At 42.0% G+C, this 24,544-nt stretch overlaps 1 protein-coding gene across 4 annotated transcripts in view; it reads left to right on the top strand.

Moving 5' to 3' along the window:
* The first annotated feature begins 222 nt into the window (after nucleotides 1-222).
* LOC141265635 (beta-Ala-His dipeptidase-like) overlaps nucleotides 223-24,544 on the top strand; it is a 47,067-nt gene continuing 22,745 nt past the window's right edge. Inside the window, exons 1-3 of one of the 4 annotated variants that reach the window (XM_073678944.1) lie at nucleotides 223-355; nucleotides 938-1,071; nucleotides 19,433-19,540. In XM_073678944.1, the coding sequence (XP_073535045.1) occupies nucleotides 1,033-1,071; nucleotides 19,433-19,540 (147 nt within the window). In that variant the 5' untranslated portion in view covers nucleotides 223-355; nucleotides 938-1,032. Of the gene's footprint in view, nucleotides 356-937; nucleotides 1,072-18,162; nucleotides 18,326-19,126; nucleotides 19,146-19,432; nucleotides 19,541-24,544 lie in introns of those variants that run through there. The other 3 variants (XM_073678943.1, XM_073678945.1, XM_073678946.1) reach the window with 3 other exon arrangements.

The following is a 24,544-nucleotide window of genomic DNA, read 5'->3' as shown; positions in this document are numbered from 1 at the left end:
CTGTATTTATTCCCTAATTTTAAAGTGTCTCTAAAGTAAAATTTCACTGTCACGTTTTCCCCTGGGTAAACCATATGTTCTTGTCTTTTGCCAGGAATTTTCTGTAATCTGATGAACAAATATTGAAAAAATCTCGCTCCCCTCCCTAAACCTAACAGGGGGCTGAGATATTCAGTTTTCGGTTTGCTGAGCCAAACCAATCATTGCTGGGTAACACACTGGGCAGGTCAGAACAAGCAGCATGATTTGTCAGACTCTGCAGGGAACACCACTGTGATAACACTGTGACCAAATGAATGGAAAATATTCCAGATCTTCATCCATTTCAATGATCTGCAGGAAGAGCGTTGAGCAGGTACCTAGAGGAATATGTGAACTGTGTGATGCTGAATGCTAACGTTACATTATCAATGCAATGACGTTTGTAGAGCTCATCTCCGCATGCTTGCTTGCAGCAGGGCTTTGTAACTCATGTGCCGTGAATGTATGAAGAACTTAGTAAGATACAATATTCAGATCATTGCTTTTTGCGTGGATATATGACACATTCTATAACTAGATACAAATGAGTATATGTATATTATTAATTATATAATATGTATGTATAGCAAATATGGAAATATGCCCTATCATATACAACTTCCATAATATTCTGATACAATGTATTTTTAAAGGTGACTTTAGGCATGGGCAAAATTTGGTTAATCCAACTGATAAAGGTACAAGTGGTGCGATAACCAGTAACAAAAAACTGTTCCATTTTATAAAAATCTCCTATTAAATATTTAAAGCGTTGCAAAATCCAAACATTTCTGAATATTCACAAGACCTCACTAGGCTTTAATTCTTAAGGCACTTATTTGGTATTTCTTAATCCCTTTATGTGTATTACTAATGCCTCCATTTCCATACATCTATTTTTATTCTGTCATGCCAGCGCTGAGGGCTTAAATATAGCTGGAGACGAGTCTTTATTGAAGGCACTGGAGAAATCTGACACTGTTACACTCAGGACACAATTAGCAAGGGAAAATGACGAAACCCACTACCCTGCATTGCTCAGTCTCTATGGTAAGGTTTAATAGCTCTTTCATAAAAAGTGTATATATATTCTATTATCCAGGGAAACTTTTCTAAACTTCGATTTACTGAAGAGTAAAATTTTATGTGTACAATTGACTTGCAAGTGGTAATAACTATGTGATCTAATAACCAATACACGTTATTAATTATATAACAAGATAAAACGGAGGTAAAAGAACATCACTCAAATAGTAAGAAACCATATCTACAAGCGCAAATAAAGAGTATCAGTCAAATGCTAAAACGAATTGGAGGTCTCTCCAGACCTAGTAATATCTACCAGCAATTATACAGGGCAAACAAGATGACCAACACTGGTTTAGCCATTTCATCCCGGGAAATGGGATGATATCCGGACTAGACGTTGAAACTTGTGCATCACAAAAACACAGCAAGATGTCAATGTGACAAGCAATACGTGCTGGGTGCACATTATTTGTTGCCTCTCCCCAATTCCTTCTCATTGCAACTCTTATTTGGCTGTTATGTTTGGTGGATTATTCCACTCACCCCAGACAGGATACATAGCATTAATGATTTACTGATTTGACTAAATTATGTTTCAAGTGTCATCACTGCTCTGATTGGAAAAGGCTTATTTAATATAAGTATATAAATTATTTTACATTTATATAAATTGATATCTAGCACTGTCAGGTTCACTTACCCCAGAATAAGCGATGGCGAAATATAAATAGGGTGTATGTATGGTCACTACCTGTGGTCTGGATGAATTTTGTGTCACTTCATATGGTACACAATTTTTGCACTTTATAATGGGTGGTAGCTATGATTAGGTCTTGAGAGACCTCTGATTTAAGCACTTTATCACTATTTAAAGGGGACCTGTCAGGTCCTCAAAGCACTGTAATCTGTAGTTATATATATGCTGATAGCAGCATTATAATAAAGATTTTGAAATTACAGCCTCACATTTGTGTTTTGTGAAAGCTAGTTTATTCTGCAGCTTGTCATATGGTATGTATATGAGCCAGGCCATGTGTCACTTCCCCCAGACTAGTCCTGGCTCAAATCATCTAATCACGCAAGGGATGGACAAGCACCAAGGACTACAGTGCTGTGTCCATCTTGCAACAATGAGAGAAAAGGAGGAATGCTTAAAGGGACCCTATCAAAATGGATAACACTACTGAATTGCAGATATAGAGTTAATTTGCAGGTTAGTAGTGTGAGGAAGGTGCCCAACCGCCATACTGAAAGTGCGGCACGCGTAAGAAAATTATCTTTATTCCTCGTGGGAGACTGTGAGTGGTGGCTGTAAACTCATCCCGGCACTTTAATTGACTGCCGACTATGCAATGCTTAAGAGCAGAGCCAGCTGTCAGTCAAAGTTCATTTTCTCCCGGGTGCTGTCCTTTCAGTTTTAAACATCTCTTTAACACTATTAACCCTATATCTGTAAGTTAATAGCATTATTCGACGTGACCAGTTCCCTTTAAGACTTTCACAGAGTTCCCCATGCCTCTGAAGCCGCCATTTCGAACATGAAGAAAAAGTGTATCGGTCTCATAGACAGAAGGACTGGCAGCAGAGCAAAGGCCATTAGTTATATTGACTATATAGTGACTATAGATTATAAAAGTATAGTCAGATTTACATTTTTAGGTGCTGCAGAAATCCACACTGTGGTACTAAATGTATACACAATCTTAAATAGTGTATTATGTACTTTATTCTCGGAGTTACATTCACTCAATAAAATAGCAACATTAGACAGCGTATATACAGAGAACAAACAGACATCTAAAACAAAAGGCACAAAAGTCGGAAGTGCAGTCCCTATGATCATGTCTAAAGGTATGTGCACCAAAAACTTTTTTAAGGCAGGAATGCTCCATAACCCACCTGACAAAGCGCTAAATAAACACTAAAAAGAATGAACATATGCAGTGCATTTTAAAATCAACTTGCCTTGCATGTGTCCAGTCTTTGGAGCTTTTTTTAGCAAAGCAATTAAATAAGTGACCAATCTATTCTTCAAGCTGCTTTCATTTTGAAAGCCGCACATTTGTTTATTCAATACAAATAATAGAAAAAGGACGTTGAAAAAAATGACTGTAAAGACTCCAAAATACACCAGTGTGTCCTGGAGCGTCTTCCTTCTGAAAAACTCATCAGGTTCGCACACATAAAAAAGATTTTGTGTGCACATACCCTTCCAGGAGGAAATATATGACCTTATAAGCAAGCTAAGATATATGCTATCGACACCAGCCAAATGAGCCCAGACCCAAGATGATGACCCTGTAATCTGGAAGATCAAGGGCTGACTACTAGAAGGGAAATGCCCTTCAGTGATTGCTCGGGTCGAATTATCCTCAGATGGCTGGAAGGTTCTGTATCAGTGGAAAGACTTTGTGTTAAAGATGGAGTAATGTACCGGACAGTGTATTTGCCATCAGAGAGAGAAAAGAAGTGGCAAGTCGTGATTCCTAGCAGCCTAGCTTGGAGTGTGGCTAAAGAGGGCCATGAGAAAAGTGCCCATTTCGGGCCAGAGAAAACTTTCAAGTGGATTTGATGATTTGTGTACTGTCCTCAGCTGGAGCAGATCATCAGAGAAGTCTACCAGCAATGCAGAGCTTGCGAGCTGGTGAAAACACCGGAGCAGAGGGTGCCGACTGAAGTCACCGGTCAACTGGATGGACGCTTGTCTTTTTTCGGCCTTATAAACTATGTAACTATGTAACTGCACCCCTGGAGATCTTCATGATCGATTATCTACTGGTCGGGCCTGCCACAGGAGGACTACAGTACTGTTAATTAATGACGGAACACTTTTCAAAGTTTGTGGTGGCGGTACCGACCCGCGACGAAACTGTAGAGACTGTGGCTAGGGTCGTGTGTAAGCCCTTCATTCAGGTATATGGATGTCCGAGGACGATTCACTCTGACCAAGGAGCATGCTCTCATGGAAAAGCTCTATGAGATATATTGGATTCAGAGGTTCGGAACAACACCGTATCACCCACAGGGACATGGCACCTTTGAGCGATTTAATCAAACACTGCTGCAGATGCTTCGAACGCTAGAGGGAGACAAGAAATTGCGGTGGCCAAATTATTTGCCTGGACTGCTCTGGGCCCACAATAACCGAGTACATAGCACTACTGGTTAGAGTCCCTACATGTTATTATTCGGACAGTTGGGAATAGAAGTGTCCAAACTTAACTTGAGTACTCCAACCAAAGAAACACCGTACTCCAGACTCATGGGTGCAGGAGCACCAAATCAGACTGAAAACTATTCACCAGTTGATAGAAGACTAGCAACAAAATAGATAGAGTGCTAGTCCATGTAAAGACTAAAAAAAATAAAAACACCGCAAAATAAGCAGCAGTATTTACCTGCTCAGATCTTCAGACCTAAATGCATTACCAGGGTGCAGCAGACCCATATAAAGATTGCGGCTACACAGGTGCAAAATATCGATGACCCCATTTCATGGAGGGGGTGACTGCTTAGTATTGAGATTGCACACAAAGAGACAGGCATTGCTATCCAAAGTCAATACTCAACTCTGTACCGGCTAAGCATGGACACTTGACGAGGCGGAGGACCTGGCTGTGATGTGTTTCAGTGCATTCTCCTCCAACCCTGCTTTAAACTTTCACTGTGCCTGTAATGGCCATTCTCTTCTCTTGAAAAATAACCAAAAAGAGAAAAGGATGTGCCAGGTCAAAAAATGCAACAATGTCTTTCATAAAACTTACTTTTATTGGATTAAATTAAAAAGATTTGTATATGTATACAATACATTTCAAGCAGATTCAGACACAGAAAAGGACAAACAAACAATTGGTGGGTGAGCTAATCGTAGTAAATATAAGTACATGTGTGCATGGACCTACCAAATGTAGCTTACCATAAAGTGCGTATCAGTTTACAAGTCTATTAATGGCCATAAATTGGGCTTCAAATCTATCATATATTAATAATAAAAAAGTATTTCACAGAAGGGACTCCTTTTATGAAAGTCAAGTTAGTAATCCATAATGGTTTTAAAGGGTAAGTATATATAGGAGATTACATATGACATTCACACAAAAAGTTAGTAATACATGGATATGATCAGCTCACCCACCAAGAGACCTAACACTTGTTTCACCACAGCTTCGTCAGCTTAGATGAGACCTATCTGATTTATCATCTCTTGACAAGCAGAGTTCTGCCAAAAGAAACAGTATAGAACACAGTGTTTTCTAAAGAAAACAAAACAAAGGCAAGGTGTACGTGAGGAAGAGACATGAAGGCTGCCTTGAAACATGAACAGTGAAACATGTTGGTGGAATAGAATTAATATTTTTAATAGACGGGAATAGGGACCTCATGAATTAAGACCAGGTAGATTATGCACATGCAGTTCTCCAATTGCTAAACAAAGATCTAATGGTCAGTTACGTAGTAATGTGGATAATAAATTAGCATGCATGTAGAAATGAAATAATAGTGGCTGCATATTTTTTATTCTAAATTTTCCTTAGGCTTCTGGATATCAAATAAAAGTTACATTTAAATATAAGAAAATAGTGAAGTGGGAAATTGGGTTCTAGTTTGCATTTGGCAAAATTGTGATGAATTATAGGTTTATTAATAGTGTTGAGCGAGCATGCTCGACACTGCTCGGTACACGCCTGAGCATCTCGCTACTCGGGTTACTCGGGCGGGAGCTCGGGTCTCCGCCCTGCACGTTTGGCGCTCTTTACAGAGCCAATGAACATGCAGGGATTGCCAGCCAGTCACTATAATGCCGCAGCCATGTTGTTTGTGGGCATTACAGTGATTGGCTGGCCGCACAGCGTCACCTCGAGTATTTAAAACCGGGCGCCGCCATCTTGGACACAGTCGCCCGGGATCAGACAGTGTAGGGAGAGTGCTGCTGAGTTAGGGAGAGATATACACTGTGTTGCAAATTATTATGCAAATAATATTTTCTCAGATTTTCAAAAATTACCTATATGAATTGTAGTCATTGTAATTTTTCAGTCAAATAACTATTAGAGTACAATTGAAAGGTTTTTGTACAAACTGCCTATGATAACAGTATATTTAAAACAAAATAAAACACTCAAACTGCACTCAAAATGCATGTTCCAAATTATTATGCACAGCAGAGTTTTCAACCTTTTCATTTTAATAAAGAACAAAAAAATGGTCATTTTTGAAATTAGAAGCATTAGCAGGTTATTACAAACTGAAATCAAACAGTTTTCAACTCAAAACTTTATTCTAGGTGATGTTACATTTGCACATAGGACCGCTTGTTCGAAAGGAGCTTCAGAACTCTCTCGTCCATTGAATTTGTCAGGTTTTGGATGGTTTCTGCTTTAATTGTTTTGCATGAGGACAGAATACCCTCCCAGAGCTGTTGCTTAGATGTGAACTGCCTCCCGCCATCATAGACACTCCTTTTGATGATGCTCCAGAGGTTCTCAATGGGGTTGAGGTCAGGGGAGCATGGGGGCCACACCATAAGTTTGTCCCCTTTTATGCCCATAGCAGCCAGAGATGCAGATGTGTTATGTGCAGCATGAGACGGGGCATTATCATGCATGAAATGATCTCGATGGTCCAGATGGATGGAGTGGAGGATGGCTGGTTGATGGACACCCCATGCAAACACGGCTGCGGCGCTAACAAGGAGGAGGTGGAGTAATGTTTTGGGCTGGAATCATGGGGAGAGAGATTGTCGGCCCTTTTAGGATCCCTGAAGGGGTAAAGATGAACTCCATAATGTATGTTGAGTTTCTCAAACAGCACTTCCTTCCATGGTTCAAGAAGAACAACCGTGCATTCCGCAGCAAGATCATTTTCATGCAGGATAATGCCCCGTCTCATGCTGCACATAACACATCTGCATCTCTACCCTCCACATGTTGCTAAGGATTTGTGAGCAGAAGAGAGCAGTTATGGAGTACCAGCTGCAACAAGGCCGTCGATATTCAGGTCAGACTCCACACATAAGATCTCAGGAGTGGACCTGGATGTCTGACATATGTACCATCCTGACAAACTTTGAGGAGTCCACCAAGATGGTGAGCGGCGATGATGCCATCATTAGCGTCAGCATCCCACTTGTCCGTCTTTTGCAACGCTCTCTGCAGCCAGAGGAGGCATTGCAGCCAGAGTATGATGAGATGGATCAAGAAGCCGTAACGGGCGATTACACAGAGCCCAGGCTCATCTCATCCCAACGCGCATTGGGGGACAATGAGGGAGAGAAGGAGGAGGAGGATGAGGAAGAACAGGAGCTGGTATCATGCGCTGTAGACGGTAGTACCTGTACAACTGTCATACAGTCGGTTCAGCGTGGGCGGCCTGAGGACAGGGGGGAGGAGGAGGAGGAGAGCATGGTCCGTCGTCACGGAAGTCTTGCCCGTTACCAGCCTGGCACGCATGGCTGACTTTGTTACGCTGCCTTAACCGTGACCCTCACGTTGTCAAAATGTTGGGTGACAGTCATTACTGGTTGGTGACACTTTTAGACCCCCGCTACAAGGAGAACTTTCACTCTCTTATTCTTGAGGTTGAGAGGTCTACAAAAATGGGGCAGTACCAGAAGGCCCTTGCTGCAGAACTGTTAAAAAAAAAAATTCCCATCTGAACACTCTAGCGGCAGAGGTCACAGTTCGTTGCCCAACCAAGGAGTACAGGCGAGAGAGACGCAACTCCAATCCAGCAGATGCAGGGGAACACTGTCAACGTTCTGGGACAGTTTTCTGACACCCGCCCAGCTTACAGGCCCTGAGGCGCGGGGTACTCTCACAAGGAGTGGAAAGTTTCAAAAGATGGTGAGGGAGTACCTTGCCGACCATACCAGCATCTTCCGTGATTCCTCTGTGCCTTTTAAATATTGGGTATCCAAGCTGGACACATGGAATGAACTCGCTCTGTACGCCTTGGAGGTCCTGGCCTGCCCTGCCGCTAGCGTGTTATCGGAGCGTGTTTTTAGTGCTGCTGGAGGAATTATAACTGATAAGCGCACTTTCTTGTCAACTGACAATGCTGACAAGGTGACCCTTATCAAAATGATTAAGGGCTGGATTGGGCTTGACTTCTCATCACCACCAAATGACAGCAGAGTAACATAAAGTCAAATCCACTGTGTTATTTCGGGAGGTGTATTCCAATGCACCGCTTCACACCCACACATGGGTATACGCTTCCTCATTTTGACTGTATATTGCTCTTCTCCTTATTCTCAGCCTCCACCACATCTATACCACCAGGGTGACCGTGGTCCGTGTTGCCAGCATTGCAAGCTCCTCTGTCCTAATTTTTGGCAGCTTTTGCTTGGAAGTCATAGGCAAAGACTATGGGAGACCCACTCCCCTATAATGGGAATAATGTTTTTAATATGCTGTACTGCATGGCTCTTGTAAGGGGCATGAAAATCGTCTTGTTAAGCTACTCTGAACTCCACGTCTCTTCCAAGGGGCATTAAAACCATCTTGTTAAGCTACTGTGACCTCCACGTCTCTTCCAAGGGGCATTAAAACTGTCTTGTCAAACCACTCTGAACTCCACAGCTCTTCCAACGGGCATTGAAATGTTGTTTTTAATTAACTCTAACCTCCACGACTGTTCCAACGGGCATTGCATTTCCTCCTAATTTTAGTCAGCTTTTGCTTTTCAATGCATAGGCGAACACTAAGGGAAACCCACTCCCCAATAATGGGTAGAAGGTTTTTAGTACGCTGTAATCCACGTCTGTTTCAAGGGGCATTGCAGTTCCTCATAATTTTTGGAAAGCCTTCCATTCACTGCTTAGGCCAACAGTGTACAGGAGACCCAGTTGCTATAAATGGAAAAAACGGTTTAGTTAAGGCCCTCTGACCTCCATGTCACTTCCAAGGGGCATTGGAGTGCCTCGAAATTTTTGGTAGGCATTGCACTCACTGTATGCCCTATAACTGTATAGCCGAACTGCTCCTTTTGGTACAGAAACATATCCTACAAGACATGTGTGGTTGACTGGCCTGATATTGATGTGAATGGTCCCTGTTCCTCCTGCTCTTTCTCCTTTGCCACCACCTCATCCATCATTCATCACCTGAAGCTTTGTTTTAACGGGAGTAATAGAACTGGGATAGTAGCAGGAAAACATCCAGCAATCCTCGGAGGAGGTAGGATATGCGCCAAAACGCTGACCACCTCAGGCCTTGCCGCTACTACATACATGCGCTTGCATTCCAAGGAACAGAAAGTTAAGGAGATGGATGGCCTCATGATCATGAATAATTTACTCGTTGTGTAGGAGGGCGACCACTGCTGCTGTCTACCTTCTGAACTTTGTGTTGAAGCCTGATTGACCCAGGACCCGCAATCCTCTATGTCTGGAGGACGTGTTGCATCCCGGTGTCCAATTGTGTCCCGGCTTCCACAATATTAACCCAGTGTGAAGGTGTCAGTGAGATGGACCATCCCTGGCCACATTCACTTGTCCACGTGTTTGTGGTTAGGCTGTCCTTCAAATAGGGGAGGCTGGGGACCGTGTATGGATACCAGCCCGCCGACGCAGCCATGACATGGTGGTCGACGTCTGCCTCCACAAGCCTAAAAGGCCTCATTTCAAGTGCAAGCAAGCTAGCAGTATGGTATTGCAGCCTGGGGGTGGGTGGGTGGCAGGCTGCACACTTACACTTGCATTCCAAGAAAATAAAGCAGATGCTAACTTCTATCATCATCATCATGCTCCTCACCTTGGCACTCTCAACTCCCCTGATGGAGAAGCCAGGGCCCACCGGAGGAGTCTGGTTGTCTGGTGGGCTCGGCCAATGCTGCCCTAAAGCAGGCCAGGCTAAGAAAAGTGTGGGGAAGGTTACCGGGACAAATAGGGGCGACTGGGGACCGAGTATGGACACCCGGGTGCCCCCTGGCAGCTGGGGACTAAGCGTAGACACCTGGCCGCCGGGCAGCTGGGGACTGAGTATGGATACCAGGCCGCCGACGCAGCCATGACGTGGTGGCCAGATTCCGCCTCCACCATGCCGAAAAGGCCCAATTTCAAGTGCAAGCAAGCAGTATGGTATTGCAGCCAGGGGGTGGGTGGGTAGCAGGCTGCATACTTGCGCTTGCATTGCAAGGAATGGGGGAGGTACAATTGAACACTGCCCTGGGACAAGGACTTGCATGGGGATAGTTGCAAGTCTGCATCTTCTGATGCGGAAAGGATCACTTCTGATGGGCACACTTTTAGGCAGTGACCTGGGTGTCAGAGATGCTTCCAAGGGTCTTCCCCATGCTGTTCCCATGTCTTTTCAGCACTGTATGCATGTGTCACACAGCACATGGCCAGATAAGGTTGTAAAATGTTAAAATGACATTTCCCGGTGAATGCATTTGTCACGGTTGAAAGCAATACAAAAGTGCAAAAACGCAAAAAAAATGCTACTTGTGAACATAGCCCAAGGTGTGGAGGAGTATTTTTGTTTTTGGTTATTTATTTTACCTTATACACAAGTCTTTACCCTGGAAAGGATGTTCCTTAACATATTTCACAAGAAAGCAGTTTGTTTCGTTTTTGAACGTTTTATTGTGAGCCCGTAAAAGTGGCTTAATACCTCTGACCACGTTGTTGACAGCAGTGACCTGGGGGTCAGAAATGCTTCCTGGGGTGATCCCCATGCTGTCCCCATGTCATTTGAGCACTGTCACTATTGTTTTGGGCACTTTTTAGGCTTTCTACAGACTGCCGGGGGTGCCGCCACAAAAATGCTCGGGTCTCCCATAGACTAACATTGGGCTCGTTGCTCGGGTCAAGCACCTGAGTTTCACGGTGAGTTCGGCCCGAGGTTCGAGCACCCGAGCTTCGAGCACCCGAGCATTTTAGTGCTCGCTCAACACTATTTATTAACCATTCACACACTAGGGTCATTAACAAATCTATTACTGTGTGTGATGTTCATACTCGATGCTGAATTAACATTTCGGAATATATTTTCATCATTCATGTATCAGCACCATGTCTATCCATTCAGTGGTTTTCCTTCTTGGTGTTGCAATTTCAATGTTGAAGAGTGCATATACTGTATATGGAGAGAGGAAATACACACAATCATGAGATAAACGAAGTACATCCTCTTTGAACTCCAAGGTTTTACATATTAGAACATAATATAGAAGAAATCTCTGAACTTTAGAAGGCATTAAAATTAGGTAAATATAACCTCTGATGAACAACAACACATGATAAAGTACACTGTGTCATTATTTATTTAGCAAAAACTAGGACAAAATGTAGAACATTGAGTGAAAAATGTAAGTTCATCAGCACTGTTTCCATACAAAATAAGTGGTTCAGTGACAGCCAGGTGCTACCTTAGCAAGTGTAAGCACTAGTGTTGAGCGAGTATGTTCTGTTAACCCTTTCGCCGAGTATGCTCGGGCCGAGATCCGAGTATTTACAGCTGCTCGGTGTTATGTTTGAATCGCTCCCGTGTGCATGAATTGCGACTGTTTGACAGTTTTAATACATGAGAGGAATGTCTATTTCTTACACATTCCTCACATGTAATAAAGATGTCAAACAGTTGCAAATCATGCACACGGGAGCGATTCAAACATATCACCGAGCAGCTGTAAATACTCGGAGCTCAGCCCGAGCATACTCTGAACAGAACATACTCGCTCAACACTAGTAAGCACATCTATAAAAACTGGTAGTTTTGGTAGTTTGCTGATCTGATGCAATCAGGCATGTGTCAACGCAATCAATCACAATGGTCCAAAAGAGCAATTCTAATGCTAGACAATAGACAGGAAGTCCCATTAGTGGATATGGGATGGAGCGGACAAGCTATGCGCCAACGATACTGTGATGACCCTGGGTCTTCCATGGGCATAACACTACTGATACAACACAGGGTGATGGCAAAACAGTGTGGCAATACTTTATTGAACCACAAAACGAGCAATAAACACATAGAACAGTCTCAGCAAATACCCAAGATGGTACAGTATTACACAGTCTCCGCCCGCCTGGAATAGAACAGCTGCAACTTTGGGACTTCCATGACCAACTACCTCCACCAGTGGCCCCCCGCTTCTGGCGGGCCCCCACATAGAGAAGGTAGCAGCAAGCTTAGGAAGCTAGCAGTCCTTCAAGGTACAAGGCCAGGAGACCCAAGGGTCCCACCCTGGCCTCTCCGAGAGTTTCCATGGGGCCAGATGACCGTCTGGTTCCAATCTGGCTTCTCCAAATGTTTCCATGGATTCCAGGTGACCGGAGGTTCCCACCTGGCAACCCCAAACAACATATCCATGGTGCCAGGTGACTTAATCGTCCCAACCTGGTTTCCCCAAATGTATCCATGGTCTCTCTGATGGTCAATGGAGCAGATCCATATCTTTCCAGTCAGGGCATATACCCTTAGGCTGGAATCATGTTGAATCCAAATCTGTGTCTCTTTGGATGGAGCCACCACACAATCCATCTTTTATCTTGAAGGATGTGTCTCATTCTCCCTGTTAAGTATTTTTGATGCTCCTTGATTCTGCCTTTAGCACTACAGACATCCCTGTTTATTTACATATGTGGCTAAGGTCATCAATCACAGGTTGGGGGGAAAGGGCAGCGCTCAGGTCTCATTGTTTGAGCATGTTTTATCGCATAGCACTCGGCTATGTTATATGGTAGTGTGACGCCGGCCATAAAGTGACACTGGTCAGACTGGTCTGTGTAAGGCATACAAGTGCTTCTCTAAATTAGAATATCATCAAAAAGTTCATTTATTTCAGTTCTTCAATACAAAAAGTGATCTATTTCAAGTGTTTATTTCTGTTAATGACTTTTGTGTTTTCATAATCATCAACATTATCTCAGTAAATTAGAATAATTTATAACAGCTTGAAAAATGTTTTTAAAATCCAAAATGTTGGCCTACTGAAAATGTATGTTCAGTAAATGCACTCAATACTTGGTCAGGGCATCTTATACATCAATTACTGCATCAATGCAGCGTGCAATGGAGGCGATCAGCCTGTTGCACTGCTGAGGTGTTATGGAAGCTCACGTTGCTTTGATAGCAGCCTTCAGCTCGTCTGCATTGTTGAGTCTGGTGTCTCTCATCTTCCTCTTGATAATACCCGATAGATTCTCTATGGGGTTAAGGTCAGGCGAGTTTGCTGGCCAATCAAGCACGGTGATACCTTTGTTTTTACACCAGGTATTGGTACTTTTGGCAGTGTGGACAGGGGCCAAATCCTGCTGGAGAATGAAATTTCCATCTCCAAAAAGCTTGTCGGCAAAGGGAAGCATGAAGTGCTCTAAAATTTCCTGGTAGACGGCTGCGCTGACTTTGGTCTTGATAAAACACCGTGGCCCTACACCAGCAGATGTCATGGCTCCCCAAACCATCACTGATTTGTGGAATCTTCACACTAGACCTCAAGCAGCTTGGATTGTCTGCCTCTCCACTCTTCCTCCAGACTCTGGGACCTTGATTTCCAAATGAAATGCAAAATTTACTTTCATCTGAAAACAACACCTTGGACCTCTGAGCATCCGTCCAGGTCTTTTTCTACTTGGCCCAGGTAAGACGCTTCTGGTGTTGCCTATTGGTCATGAGTGGTTTGACACAAGGAATGCGACATTCGTAGCCCATATCCGGGATACGTCTGTGTGTGGTGGCTCTTGAAGCAGTGACTCCAGCAGCAGTCCACTCCTTGTGAATCTTCCCCAAATTTTTGAATGGCCTTTTCTTAACAATCCTTTCCTGTGGTTATCCCGGTTGCTTGTGCACCTTTTTCTACTACACTTTTTCCTTCCACTCAACTTTCCATTAATATGCTTCGATACAGCACTCTGTGAACAGCCAGCTTCTTTAGCAGTGACCTTTGGTGGCTTACCCTCCTTGTGGAGTGTCAGTGATTGCCTTCTGGACATCTGTCAAGTCAGCAGTCTTCCCCATGAAGAAGTGGAGCCTACTGAAACAGACTAAGGGACCTTTTTAAATGCTTAGGAAGCCTTTGCAGGTGTTTTTTGCTAATTATTCTAATTTACTGAGATAATGATTTTTGTGTTTTCATTGGCTATAAGCCGTAATCATCAACATTAACAGAAATAGACACTTGAAATAGATCACTCGGTTTGTAATCACTCTATAATAAATGAGTCTCACTTTTTGTATTGAAGAACTGAAATAAATTAACTTTTTGATGATATTCTAATTTAGTGAGAAGCACTTGTATGTGTGCTTGACTTTGCAATATGGTGTCCATAAAGACTGAACCAGCTTTGGTTAGTTGGTTGGACGTGGTTTTTAGCACAGATTGATTTGTATGACTTTTTTATTAATAATATACCTTTGTTGGTGTCAATAAGTTTGTTTGTTATTTTTGTTAGTAGGCCAACATTTATATTTTTTGTATTATGAGGGGGGGGGGCATTTAAAATCTTGTCTGTTGACTTCTGGTATACCCTTTGAGAGTTACGAGGGGCTGTGGATTGGTTTGCATTATCCTCATCAGTCAGTTATAAGTCAGGTTTGGTATTATGTAACCAGAATTTAAAGGGACTGCATATAACAAAGTGAACAAAGTGAAACAATTGAATGTTTTTTTTTTTTATTAATGGTTACATTAAAAAAAAATTATTTAAAAAGTTTTGATACTTTCAACGTTTTGACACTTGGGGGAGCAGCTGTCCACATTTGACCTAGTGTAATGCTTGCTCGCCTGGCAACTGCAGTGGGCTGGATCTGCTTATACTGTATGTGTTGTCACTCCTCCAATTTTCTTCTGGGTCTTTGCAAAAGGAAGGCGAGGCTAGCAGTGCCTATTCTAGTACTTCTGCCTGCTAAGGAAAACCTTAAAATGGCACTATTCCCCGAGGGCAATATAAACATGTGGTAAATAAACATAATTTCTCAATTATTTTTCTGTGGTTCTTTTTTATGGCACTCATTGTATCGTAAAAATTACCTGATAATTTCCCCAGGTAAGTATGATTCTAGTAATAACAAACTTGGCTAGATTTTTTTTTTTTTTCATTGTAACGTTGAAAAACTTATTTTTTAAAGTTTTGTGTACCCCTTTTGCGATACTTGTAACATTTGTATTTTTTTGTCAATGGGGCTGAGTGGAGGCTTGTGTTTTTTTGCATGGTGAGCTGATGTGTTTATTGATATCAATTTGGAGTACATATGATGTTTTGATCGCTTTTTATTGAATTTTTGGGGAGAGTTTAGGTGATAGAAAAATCTGAATTCTGGCATTTTGATTATTTTTCTGTTTATGACATTTCCCTTAGGGGGTTAATTAATTTTATAATTTGATACACTGGACTTTTCCAGATGCGTGGATGCCAAATATCTTTATTTTTTATTTTCTTTATTTTTAATGCAGGAATATGCGGGGATTTGAATTTTTATTTTATTTATTTTTTATTATCTAATCCTGGGAAAGCTGTTCCAGGAAAAGCAACACACCTTTCACCGGAATGGATACAAATAAGGGCACAATCAGATGGCGATGTAAATCGGACTGAGATCGTAACGCAGTGAACGGACTGGCCGTGACTCCCCCGACCCAAGCGTGAGAGCTTCATGTATTTGTATGCACTTGTCACGTTCAGGTCAAGAAAGCCGCCAGCCAGTCCGTGCACTGCGGTTCAATCTCAGTCCAATTTACATGGCCGTCTGACTGTGCCCTAAGAGTGACTAAAGAACCTAATAACATAAGAGGAGGCCCTGGTCACCATTCACTGTTTATATAAAAATCATGATACCCAGAGTCAACTTGTTGTTTTTTCTTTTTTACTGTCCAGTGTCCCTTTCTTGCATTGTCTTGAGAGATTCTGAGATAATTCTTGGTATTCTAAGGCCATGTGCCCACGTAGCGTTTTTGTAGCGTTTTTGCAGTGTTTTTACGGCCGCGAAAACGCTTGTAAAACCGTCTGCCATGCAAAGCAATGTGAATTCGGATGTGCTGTGCACATGATGTGCTAATTTGCGCGCCGAATTAGCATTGCTTTGCAAAACGCAGCATAACCATTTCTACCGCGATTACGCTGCAAATTCGCAGCCATTGAGGAACATTGAAACGCAGCAAACCCGCAGGTATATGTGGATTTGCTGCGTTTCAATTAAATTCAATGGCAGCGAATTTGTAGCGTAATCGCGGTGCGTGTGGTACCCAGGATGAAGAGAAGACTACAACTCTTCTTCATCCCGGCTACCACGCGGTGAAAAAAAGAAATAAAAAAGTTAAAACAAACAAAACCTGTATATTCACCTCTCCGGCGGCCCCCGATCTGCTCTCCTGTCTCCTCTGGTCTGCTCCCGGCCGCGTCTTCTCTCTTCAGCGTCCCTCAGTGTACTGTCAGGACCTGTGGTGATGTCATTTAGTCACCTGATGGTCACGCGACCGCTGACGTCGGCGGTCAGGTGATGGTCGCGTGACCATCAGCTGACTAAATGACGTCACCGCAGGTCCTGACAGTACACTGCGGGACGCTTAAGAGAGAAGACGCGGCCGGGAGCAGACCGGGGGCCGCCGGAGAGGTGAATATACAGGTTTTTTTTTATTTTTAACGGTTTCTTTTTTTTTTTTTTTTTACTATAGATGCTGCATTTAAAGCATCTAAGTTGTTCACACATTATAAATCCTTGCCGGTTGCATGGATTTATATTGTGTGATCGACTTGTCAAGCACTTTTCCAAGTGATGCTAAAATCGCTTGGAAAAGTGCTTGAAAAAAAACGCATGCGAAAACGCTGAAAAAAACGCTTCTCTCTGGCAGAAAAAACGCATGTAAATCTGCATGCGTTATTTTCTGCCAGAGAGAGGCAAAAACGCTCTGCATCAAATCTGCTAAGTGGGCACATAGCCTAACAGTGCACCAACATGTTCACTTATAACTGGAATAACAAGTCAGACATGCAGCTGGCTTGTTTTACAGGGAAAGGACCAAGCCTGACATACAATATACTAAGGTATATACACACGTGCTCAAAATTGCTGGTACCCCTCGTTTAATGAAAGAAACACCCACAATGGTCACAGAAATAACTTGAATCTGACAAAAGTAATAAATTAAAAATCTATGAAAATGAGCAAATGAAAGTCAGACATTGCTTTTCAACCCTGCTTCCACAGAATTTTTTATTATTATAATTTTAGACTTCTAAATGTGTTATTGCTGGAATCCTATTGACCTAGAGAATCATATTATATTAAAATGAACGCCATAGAAACAATACAATAAATGATGGCAGAATTTTGTTTTTTTCACTTTCACCCAACTTTCCCTCATTTTTCAGTACTTTATATATTAAAATGAATTATGTCATTCAAAACTAAAACTTCTGCAAAAAAACAAGTCCCCATATTGCTATGTAGATGGAAAAACAAAAAAAGGTATTGGCCTTTGAAGAGAGGGAGGAAAACAACAAACACGCAAAAACAAAAAATTGCCCGGTCATAAAGGGGTTAATTAAAAAGACACCAAAAATGAAGACCCCCTAACACTGATAAGTTGTAGCAAGCCTATATTTAGCTAACAAATGACATAGTTGCATACTGCTGACAACCCTCTTGTTTGTCTTTGTGTATATAGTTGTCACCCTTTTATCTAATAGCTGATTACAAGCTCTCGGGAGTTTTTCAGTTATAACTACATCGGCATTGCCGCTGAGCTCAGTGATTGGTGGCAGCGGTGTAGTCGTGACATTACTGCTGCAGCCAGTACACAAAGCCCAGAGAAGTGGTGAAGTGGTTGTGCTGGACCTGGGGAGGGTGAGAAACAGCTGATTTTGTTTTTAATTTGTTTTAATTTAACCCAGTGCATGGCTCATAGAGGAAAGACAATTACAGCCAGAAAACCCCTTGGGCATCGCACAGGTTCGCATGTATAATTTACTAGGAACACTAAATATTGCTATGTTATATTTTGTCCTGTACATTTGGAACATCCCAATAACATCAGAATTTGCTTAGAGTGTTAGGAAAGTTAATTGCTAACTACTCGTTAGTAAAGATTGGAGCTTTGACCCCCAGGGCCATCAGTGTTGGCAGTTAGATATTAAAGAGTTCTAGTGATCAGATAAAATAAATCACAAGCACCGGCACAGCCGCCGCTCTCACTTCCTGTTGATTATGTATATATCTGAAGGTTGGGGACAGTGACGCCATCGCTGATTGGGCGCAGGGCTCACATGACATAACCTCACGTGAGCCCCGGGAGAGCGAGTGCCGACACCACTGGAACGACACCGGTACGGGAGGTGAGTATAAGCGTTTTATTGGAGCCAAACACTCAGATTCAGAAGGAATGGTCTCGGTAGTGGACAACCCCTTTATTGAAATCAAAATTTTGTGAATTGCTAAAAATAAACTAACACTTCTATTTTTTAAAGCATTCTTACTTTGCAGCATTTTTCCACGCCTGCCTAAAACTTTTGCACAGTACTGTATGGCAAATGTCTTCAGATATTTTAAATTGGCTTCTTATGGCCAAAACCACACAAAAATTGTAAGTCTGGACAACCCCTTTAAAGGGCTTTTCTGAGATGAGAAGAAAATTCTGCAGTCTCTTAGAACATTGATAGAAGATGAGGACAGTCTAGTTGACATGTGTCCGCCCGCCCGCATGAGGAATACAGGAAAATCATGACAGTGTGTGTATTGCCCACTGGCACGATTCAGCTTTCTGGGGTCATATAGAGTTGAACGAAGACTTTTCTTCCCAGCCTGGAAAACCCCTTTAAGTAGATGGTTGAAGTGTATCCATAAGCCAGAGGGAATATAAACATTCTGTGAAATCTGATGGTGCCAGACAGACAACTGATAACGGCAGGGAGTGTGAAGGACCCAAAAGCCTCTGTGCCACATAAAAGTACACCAGTATGATAATGCAAAGTTAGGGTCCCTGTTACTAGCGCTGCATTGGCCAAGGGGCTTCAAGCGTTCTGAATACTAAGCTACTTACTGATACAGAAGTTAATGGGTAATCGACACAGTAGACGTTTTATACAATATGATGGGAATAATGCAGCTGGTGAATTAAAAGGGACAATATGAAACAAGGAAACTGCGCTATGAGAGGTAACAGAGATTTGGGAAGGCTGTGTTCATATGATAAGAGGGCGTGTAATAACAGTGCGGCTCATGTTCTGTATGTCTGTGGTTCGCCTCAGGGGAACCTTGACATTATGCAATCCTGTGGCTGCCAGAACAAAGGGCTGTTTACAGCTGATGAACACTGCTCACCAAGCAAACTTCTAACCATCTGACCTGTTACTTCTTCATCATACTTCTACACATGCAGAACTGCAGAAACCTGGTAATTCCCATATGTAATATCACAGGAACTTATTATACATTATCTACAGATCCTCCTCCTTCAGCTCATCATGCTGCCCCTGGGAACCAATGCCTCTGAGAAACTGGTAGAAGATCTCTTCCAATACATTGATGCACACCAAGATGACTTCGTCCAGGTAAAGTGAAATGGATGTTACTATCATAGAGGATGAATATTCCATGTCATATTCTAGGAACATGTACCAGAGCAGCGTGAGTAGCCTGCATGTATCACTGAGACAGTATTGTAGTATTATCAGAGGGGAGAATCTAAGTATGGCTGCTCAAGAAACTTCACTCAGTGACATGGCCGGGATCTCTGCAACTGGGATAGTCCATGTACCTTACACTTAAAGAGAAATTATCATGATGAAGATGGTGTTTGATCTGAGGATAGGATGATATAGAGCAGGAGGAGCAGATCATTGATCTTCATTTTTGTGGGAAAATGTGAGTAAGCCTTTCATTTTATTTATTGAAATTGGTGTCTGTATGAATGAGTCCAGTGGGTGGTCCTATCAGTGATTGACAGTCTTTTCTGTATAACTGCATGCAGAGAGAGCTGTCAATCACTTAGGAAGACCGCCCACTTGACTCTTAATCCCTTTACCCCCAAGGGTGGTTTGCACGTTAATAACCAGGCAAATTTTTACAATTCTGACCACTGTCACTTTGAGGTAATAACTCTGGAACGCTTCAGCGGATCTCACTGATCCTGAGAATTTCTTTTCGTAACATATTGTACTTCATGATAGTGGTAAAATTTCTTCGATATGTCTTGTGTTTATTTGTGAAAAAAACAGAAATTTAGTGAAAATGTCACAATTTTCAAACTTTGAATTGTCGTGCCCTTAAATCAGAGAGATACAGTTAGGTCCATATATATTTGGACAGAGACAACATTTTTCTAATTTTTGTTCTAGACATTACCACAATGAATTTTAAACAAAACAATTCAGATGCAGTTGAAGTTCAGACTTTCAGCTTTCATTTGAGGGTATCCACATTAAAATTGGATGAAGGGTTTAGGAGTTTCAGCTCCTTAACATGTGCCACCCTGTTTTTAAAGGGACCAAAAGTAATTCTACAATTGACTCCAAGGCTATTTCATGGACAGGTGTGGGCAATCCCTTCGTTATGTCATTCTCAATTAAGCAGATAAAAGGCCTGGAGTTGATTTGAGGTGTGGTGCTTGCATTTGGAAGGTTTTGCTGTGAAGTAAACATGCGGTCAATGGAGCTCTCCATGCAGGTGAAACAAACCATCCTTAAGCTGCAAAAACAGAAAAAACCCATCTGAGAAATTGCTACAATATTAGGAGTGGCAAAATCTACAGTTTGGTACATCCTGAGAAAGAAAGAAAGCACTGGTGAACTCATCAATGCAAAAAGACCTGGGCGCCCACGGAAGACAACAGTGGTCGATGATCGCAGAATAATCTCCATGGTGAAAAGAAACCCCTTCACAACAGCCAACCAAGTGAACAACACTCTCCAGGAGGTAGGCATATCAATATCCAAATCTACCATAAAGAGAAGACTGCATGAAAGTAAATACAGAGGGTTCACTGCACGGTGCAAGCCACTCATAAGCATCAAGAATAAAAAGGCTAGACTGGACTTTGCTGGCTTTTTTAGATGTTTTTTAGCACAGTTCTAGAAGAACATTCTTTGGACAGATGAAACCAAGATCAACCTCTACCAGAATGATGGAAAGAGAAAAGTATGGCGAAGGCCTGGTACAGCTCATGATCAAAAGCATACCACATCATCTGTAAAACATGGTGGAGGCAGTGCGATGGCTTGGGCATGCATGGCTACCAGTGGCACTCGGTCACTAGTGTTTATTGATGATGTGACACAGGACAGAAGCAGCCGAATGAATTCTGATGTATTCAGAGCCATACTGTGTGCTCAGATCCAGCCAAATGCAGCCAAACTGATTGGTCATCGTTTCATACTACAGATGGATAATGACCCAAAACATAAAGCCAAAGCAACCCAGGAGTTTATTAAAGCAAAGAAGTGGAATATTCTTGAATGGCCAAGTCAGTCACCTGATCTCAACCCAATTGAGCATGCATTTCACTTGTTAAAGACTAAACTTCAGACAGAAAGGCCCACAAACAAACAGCAACTGAAAACCACCGCAGTGAAGGCCTGGCAGAGCATCAAAAAAGAGGAAACACAGCGACTGGTGATGTCCATGAGTTCAAGACTTCAGGCAGTCATTGCCAACAAAGGGTTTTCAACCAAGTTCTAGAAATTAACATTTTATTTACAATTATTTAATCTGTCCAATTACTTTTGGTCCCTTTAAAAACAGGGTGGCACATGTTAAGGAGTTGAAACTCCTAAACCCTTCATCCAATTTTAATGTGGATACCCTCAAATGAAAGCTGAAAGTCTGAACTTCAACTGCATCTGAATTGTTTTGTTTAAAATTCATTGTGGTAATGTCTAGAACCAAAATTAGAAAAATGTTGTCTCTGTCCAAATATATATGGACCTAACTGTATGTCACACAAAATAGTTAATAAATAACATTTCCTACATGTCTACTTTACACCAGCATAATTTTTAAACCAACCAAATTTTTCTTTCGTTAGGAAGTTATAAGGGCTAAAAGTTGATCAGTGATTTCTAATTTTTTCAACAAAATTTACAAAACCATTTTTTAGGGACCACATCACATTTGAAGTAACTTTGAGGGGCCTTTATGACAGAAAATACCCAAAAGTGACACCATTCTAAAAACTGCACCCCTCAAGGTGCTCAAAACCACATTCAAGAAGTTTATTAACCCTTCTGGTGCTTCACAGGAATTTTTGGAATGTGGAAGAAAACAATAAACATTTAACTCTTTTTTTTTTTTTTTACTTTAGACCCAATTTTTTTTTTTACTTTCGCAAGGGTAACAGATAAAAATGGACCCCAAAATCTGTTGTGCATTTTCTCCTGAGCACGCTGATACCCCATATGTGGAAGAAAATCACTGTTTGGGTGCACGGAATGGTTCGGAAGGGAAGGAGCGCCATTTGACATTTTGAAAAATTTGCTTGAATAATTAGCGGATGTCATGTCGCGTTTGGAGAGCCCCTGATGTGCCTAAACAATGGAAACCCCCCACAAGTGACACCATTTTGGAAAGTAGACCCCTCAGGAAACTTATCTAGATGTGTGGGCAGCAACTTGAACCCCTTCACAGAAGTTTATAACATGGAGCCGTAAAAAGAAAATTTTCACATTTTTCCCTCAAAAATGTTTTTCAGCCCCAAATTTTGCATTTTAATAAGGGTAACAGGAGAAATTGCACCAAACCATTTGTTATGAAATTTCTCCTGAGTAAGCCGATACCCCATATGTGGGGGAAAAAATACTGTTTGGGAGCACGACAGGGCTCGGAAGAAAAGGAGAACCATTTGACTTTTTGAAGTCAAAGGAGCACTAATATCGAGGTTTGCATTTAAATTTCTGAGTGACGGAATTCAGATGAAACCCCTGAGTGATTTATTCACTATAATGAGGCAGCAGCGTTCGTCTGAACTCCATCTGGCCTCTGTTTAGCGGTGTCCTTTTTTTCAAACTGTGGCCGACGGCACTTTTATGCACGCCTAATAAAAAGACGGACACCATGGGATCATAGGCCAGACAGCGTCCACGGTGCCTCCATCTGCCTCATTACAGGGAATCTTCCTCCGGGGGTTCCGTCTGAGTCACGTATTTCAGAGATTTACACGGAAACTCTGGTGTAAATGCTCAGCGCAGAGCGCAGGATAAATGTGAGCTGGGCCTTACTGCGATCTTTAGGGTGCAGAATGAACAAATCAACAGCAGGTGAAGAATTAGTTTTATTTATTTTTTACATCGTTGCTCTTGCGGTATAAATGATTTAGCAACTTTATTCTTCAGGTTGGTGCAGTTACAGCAATACCAGATTTATATTGGGTTTTTATATTTGGCTGCTGTCACACACTAAAAGACACGTTTATTTTTGCAAAAACTAGCTTTTGCATCTCCATATTTTAAGAGCTATAATTTTTCCATATTTCGGCCAACAGAGTCATGTAATGGATTGTTTTTTGCGGGACAAGTTGACTTTTTTTATTGGTACCATTTTCGGGCACGTGATTTATGCCGTTCCGCGTGTGGTAAAATTGAAAAGGCAGCTTGATTCTTCTGGTCAGTACGTTTACAGCAATACTACATTTATATAGTTTTTTTATGTTTTGGCGCTTTTACACAATAAAAACAATTTTATAGAAAAAAGGGGGTTTTTTTGCATCGCTTTATTCTGAGAGCTATAGTTTTTTTTATTTTTCTGCTGATGGAGGTATATGGCGGCTTGCTTTTTAACGGACAAGATGATGTTCTCAGCGGTACCATTTTTATTTACATTCGTCTTTTTGATGGCGTTTTATTCCACTTTTTGTTGATGATAAACCATAGTTTTTTGCTTCGTGCTAGTGCCTGGTGACCCAGAGACCCAGATGTCATCATGACGACATTGGGTCACCATGATGACGATCGGGATCCCGCGATGACATCACGGGGTCTCCGATCTAAGAGCAGAGGGGCTTCTGTCCCTCTGCTCGCTTGCTAAATGCAGCGATCGCGGCATTTAGCACAGGCCATTTCAGTGCTCTGCACGAACATCAGACGCAATGACATCACTGTTCCTCTGAGGCATGCGAAAAGTGATGGCGCATCATCAGATGTTTCTCTGATGATGCTCCAACATTGCCACACTAGACTAGATGTGATGGCGTCCTGATCAGCAATCCCCTGACCCTGCAGCCAATCAGTGGAATCTGTGTTCAGACGACTGGTGAGCAGTATGTCATCACTTCCAGTAGGTCAAAGACTATAGATTAACTTGTGTGGTGGGGGATGTGGATTCTGGTGGCAAATGTGGCTTGTAAATTTCTAACAAAAGCCACCCTGACCTCTTTAAAATAAAAAACTAAAAAAACAGAAAACCTGTCTTAGTGCCTGCTATGTGTTGAATGGTTCAGACTTAACTATCCTTTCAAAACAAGCAGAGAACCCTAAATTCTTCATGTACAGTTTAGGTCTAGAACAATCCTCCTCGCTATAATCATTAAGTGCATAGTATGGTCTACAGTAGATCCAGTAACCAAT

The sequence above is a fragment of the Phyllobates terribilis genome, unplaced genomic scaffold (assembly GCF_046119375.1).
Source record: "Phyllobates terribilis strain yellow unplaced genomic scaffold, ASM4611937v1 Scaffold_4__5_contigs__length_816908805, whole genome shotgun sequence".
Taxonomy (NCBI): domain Eukaryota; kingdom Metazoa; phylum Chordata; class Amphibia; order Anura; family Dendrobatidae; genus Phyllobates; species Phyllobates terribilis.
The sequence above is the reverse complement of the archived record's forward strand: the minus strand, read 5'-3'. Positions and strand labels throughout refer to the sequence as shown.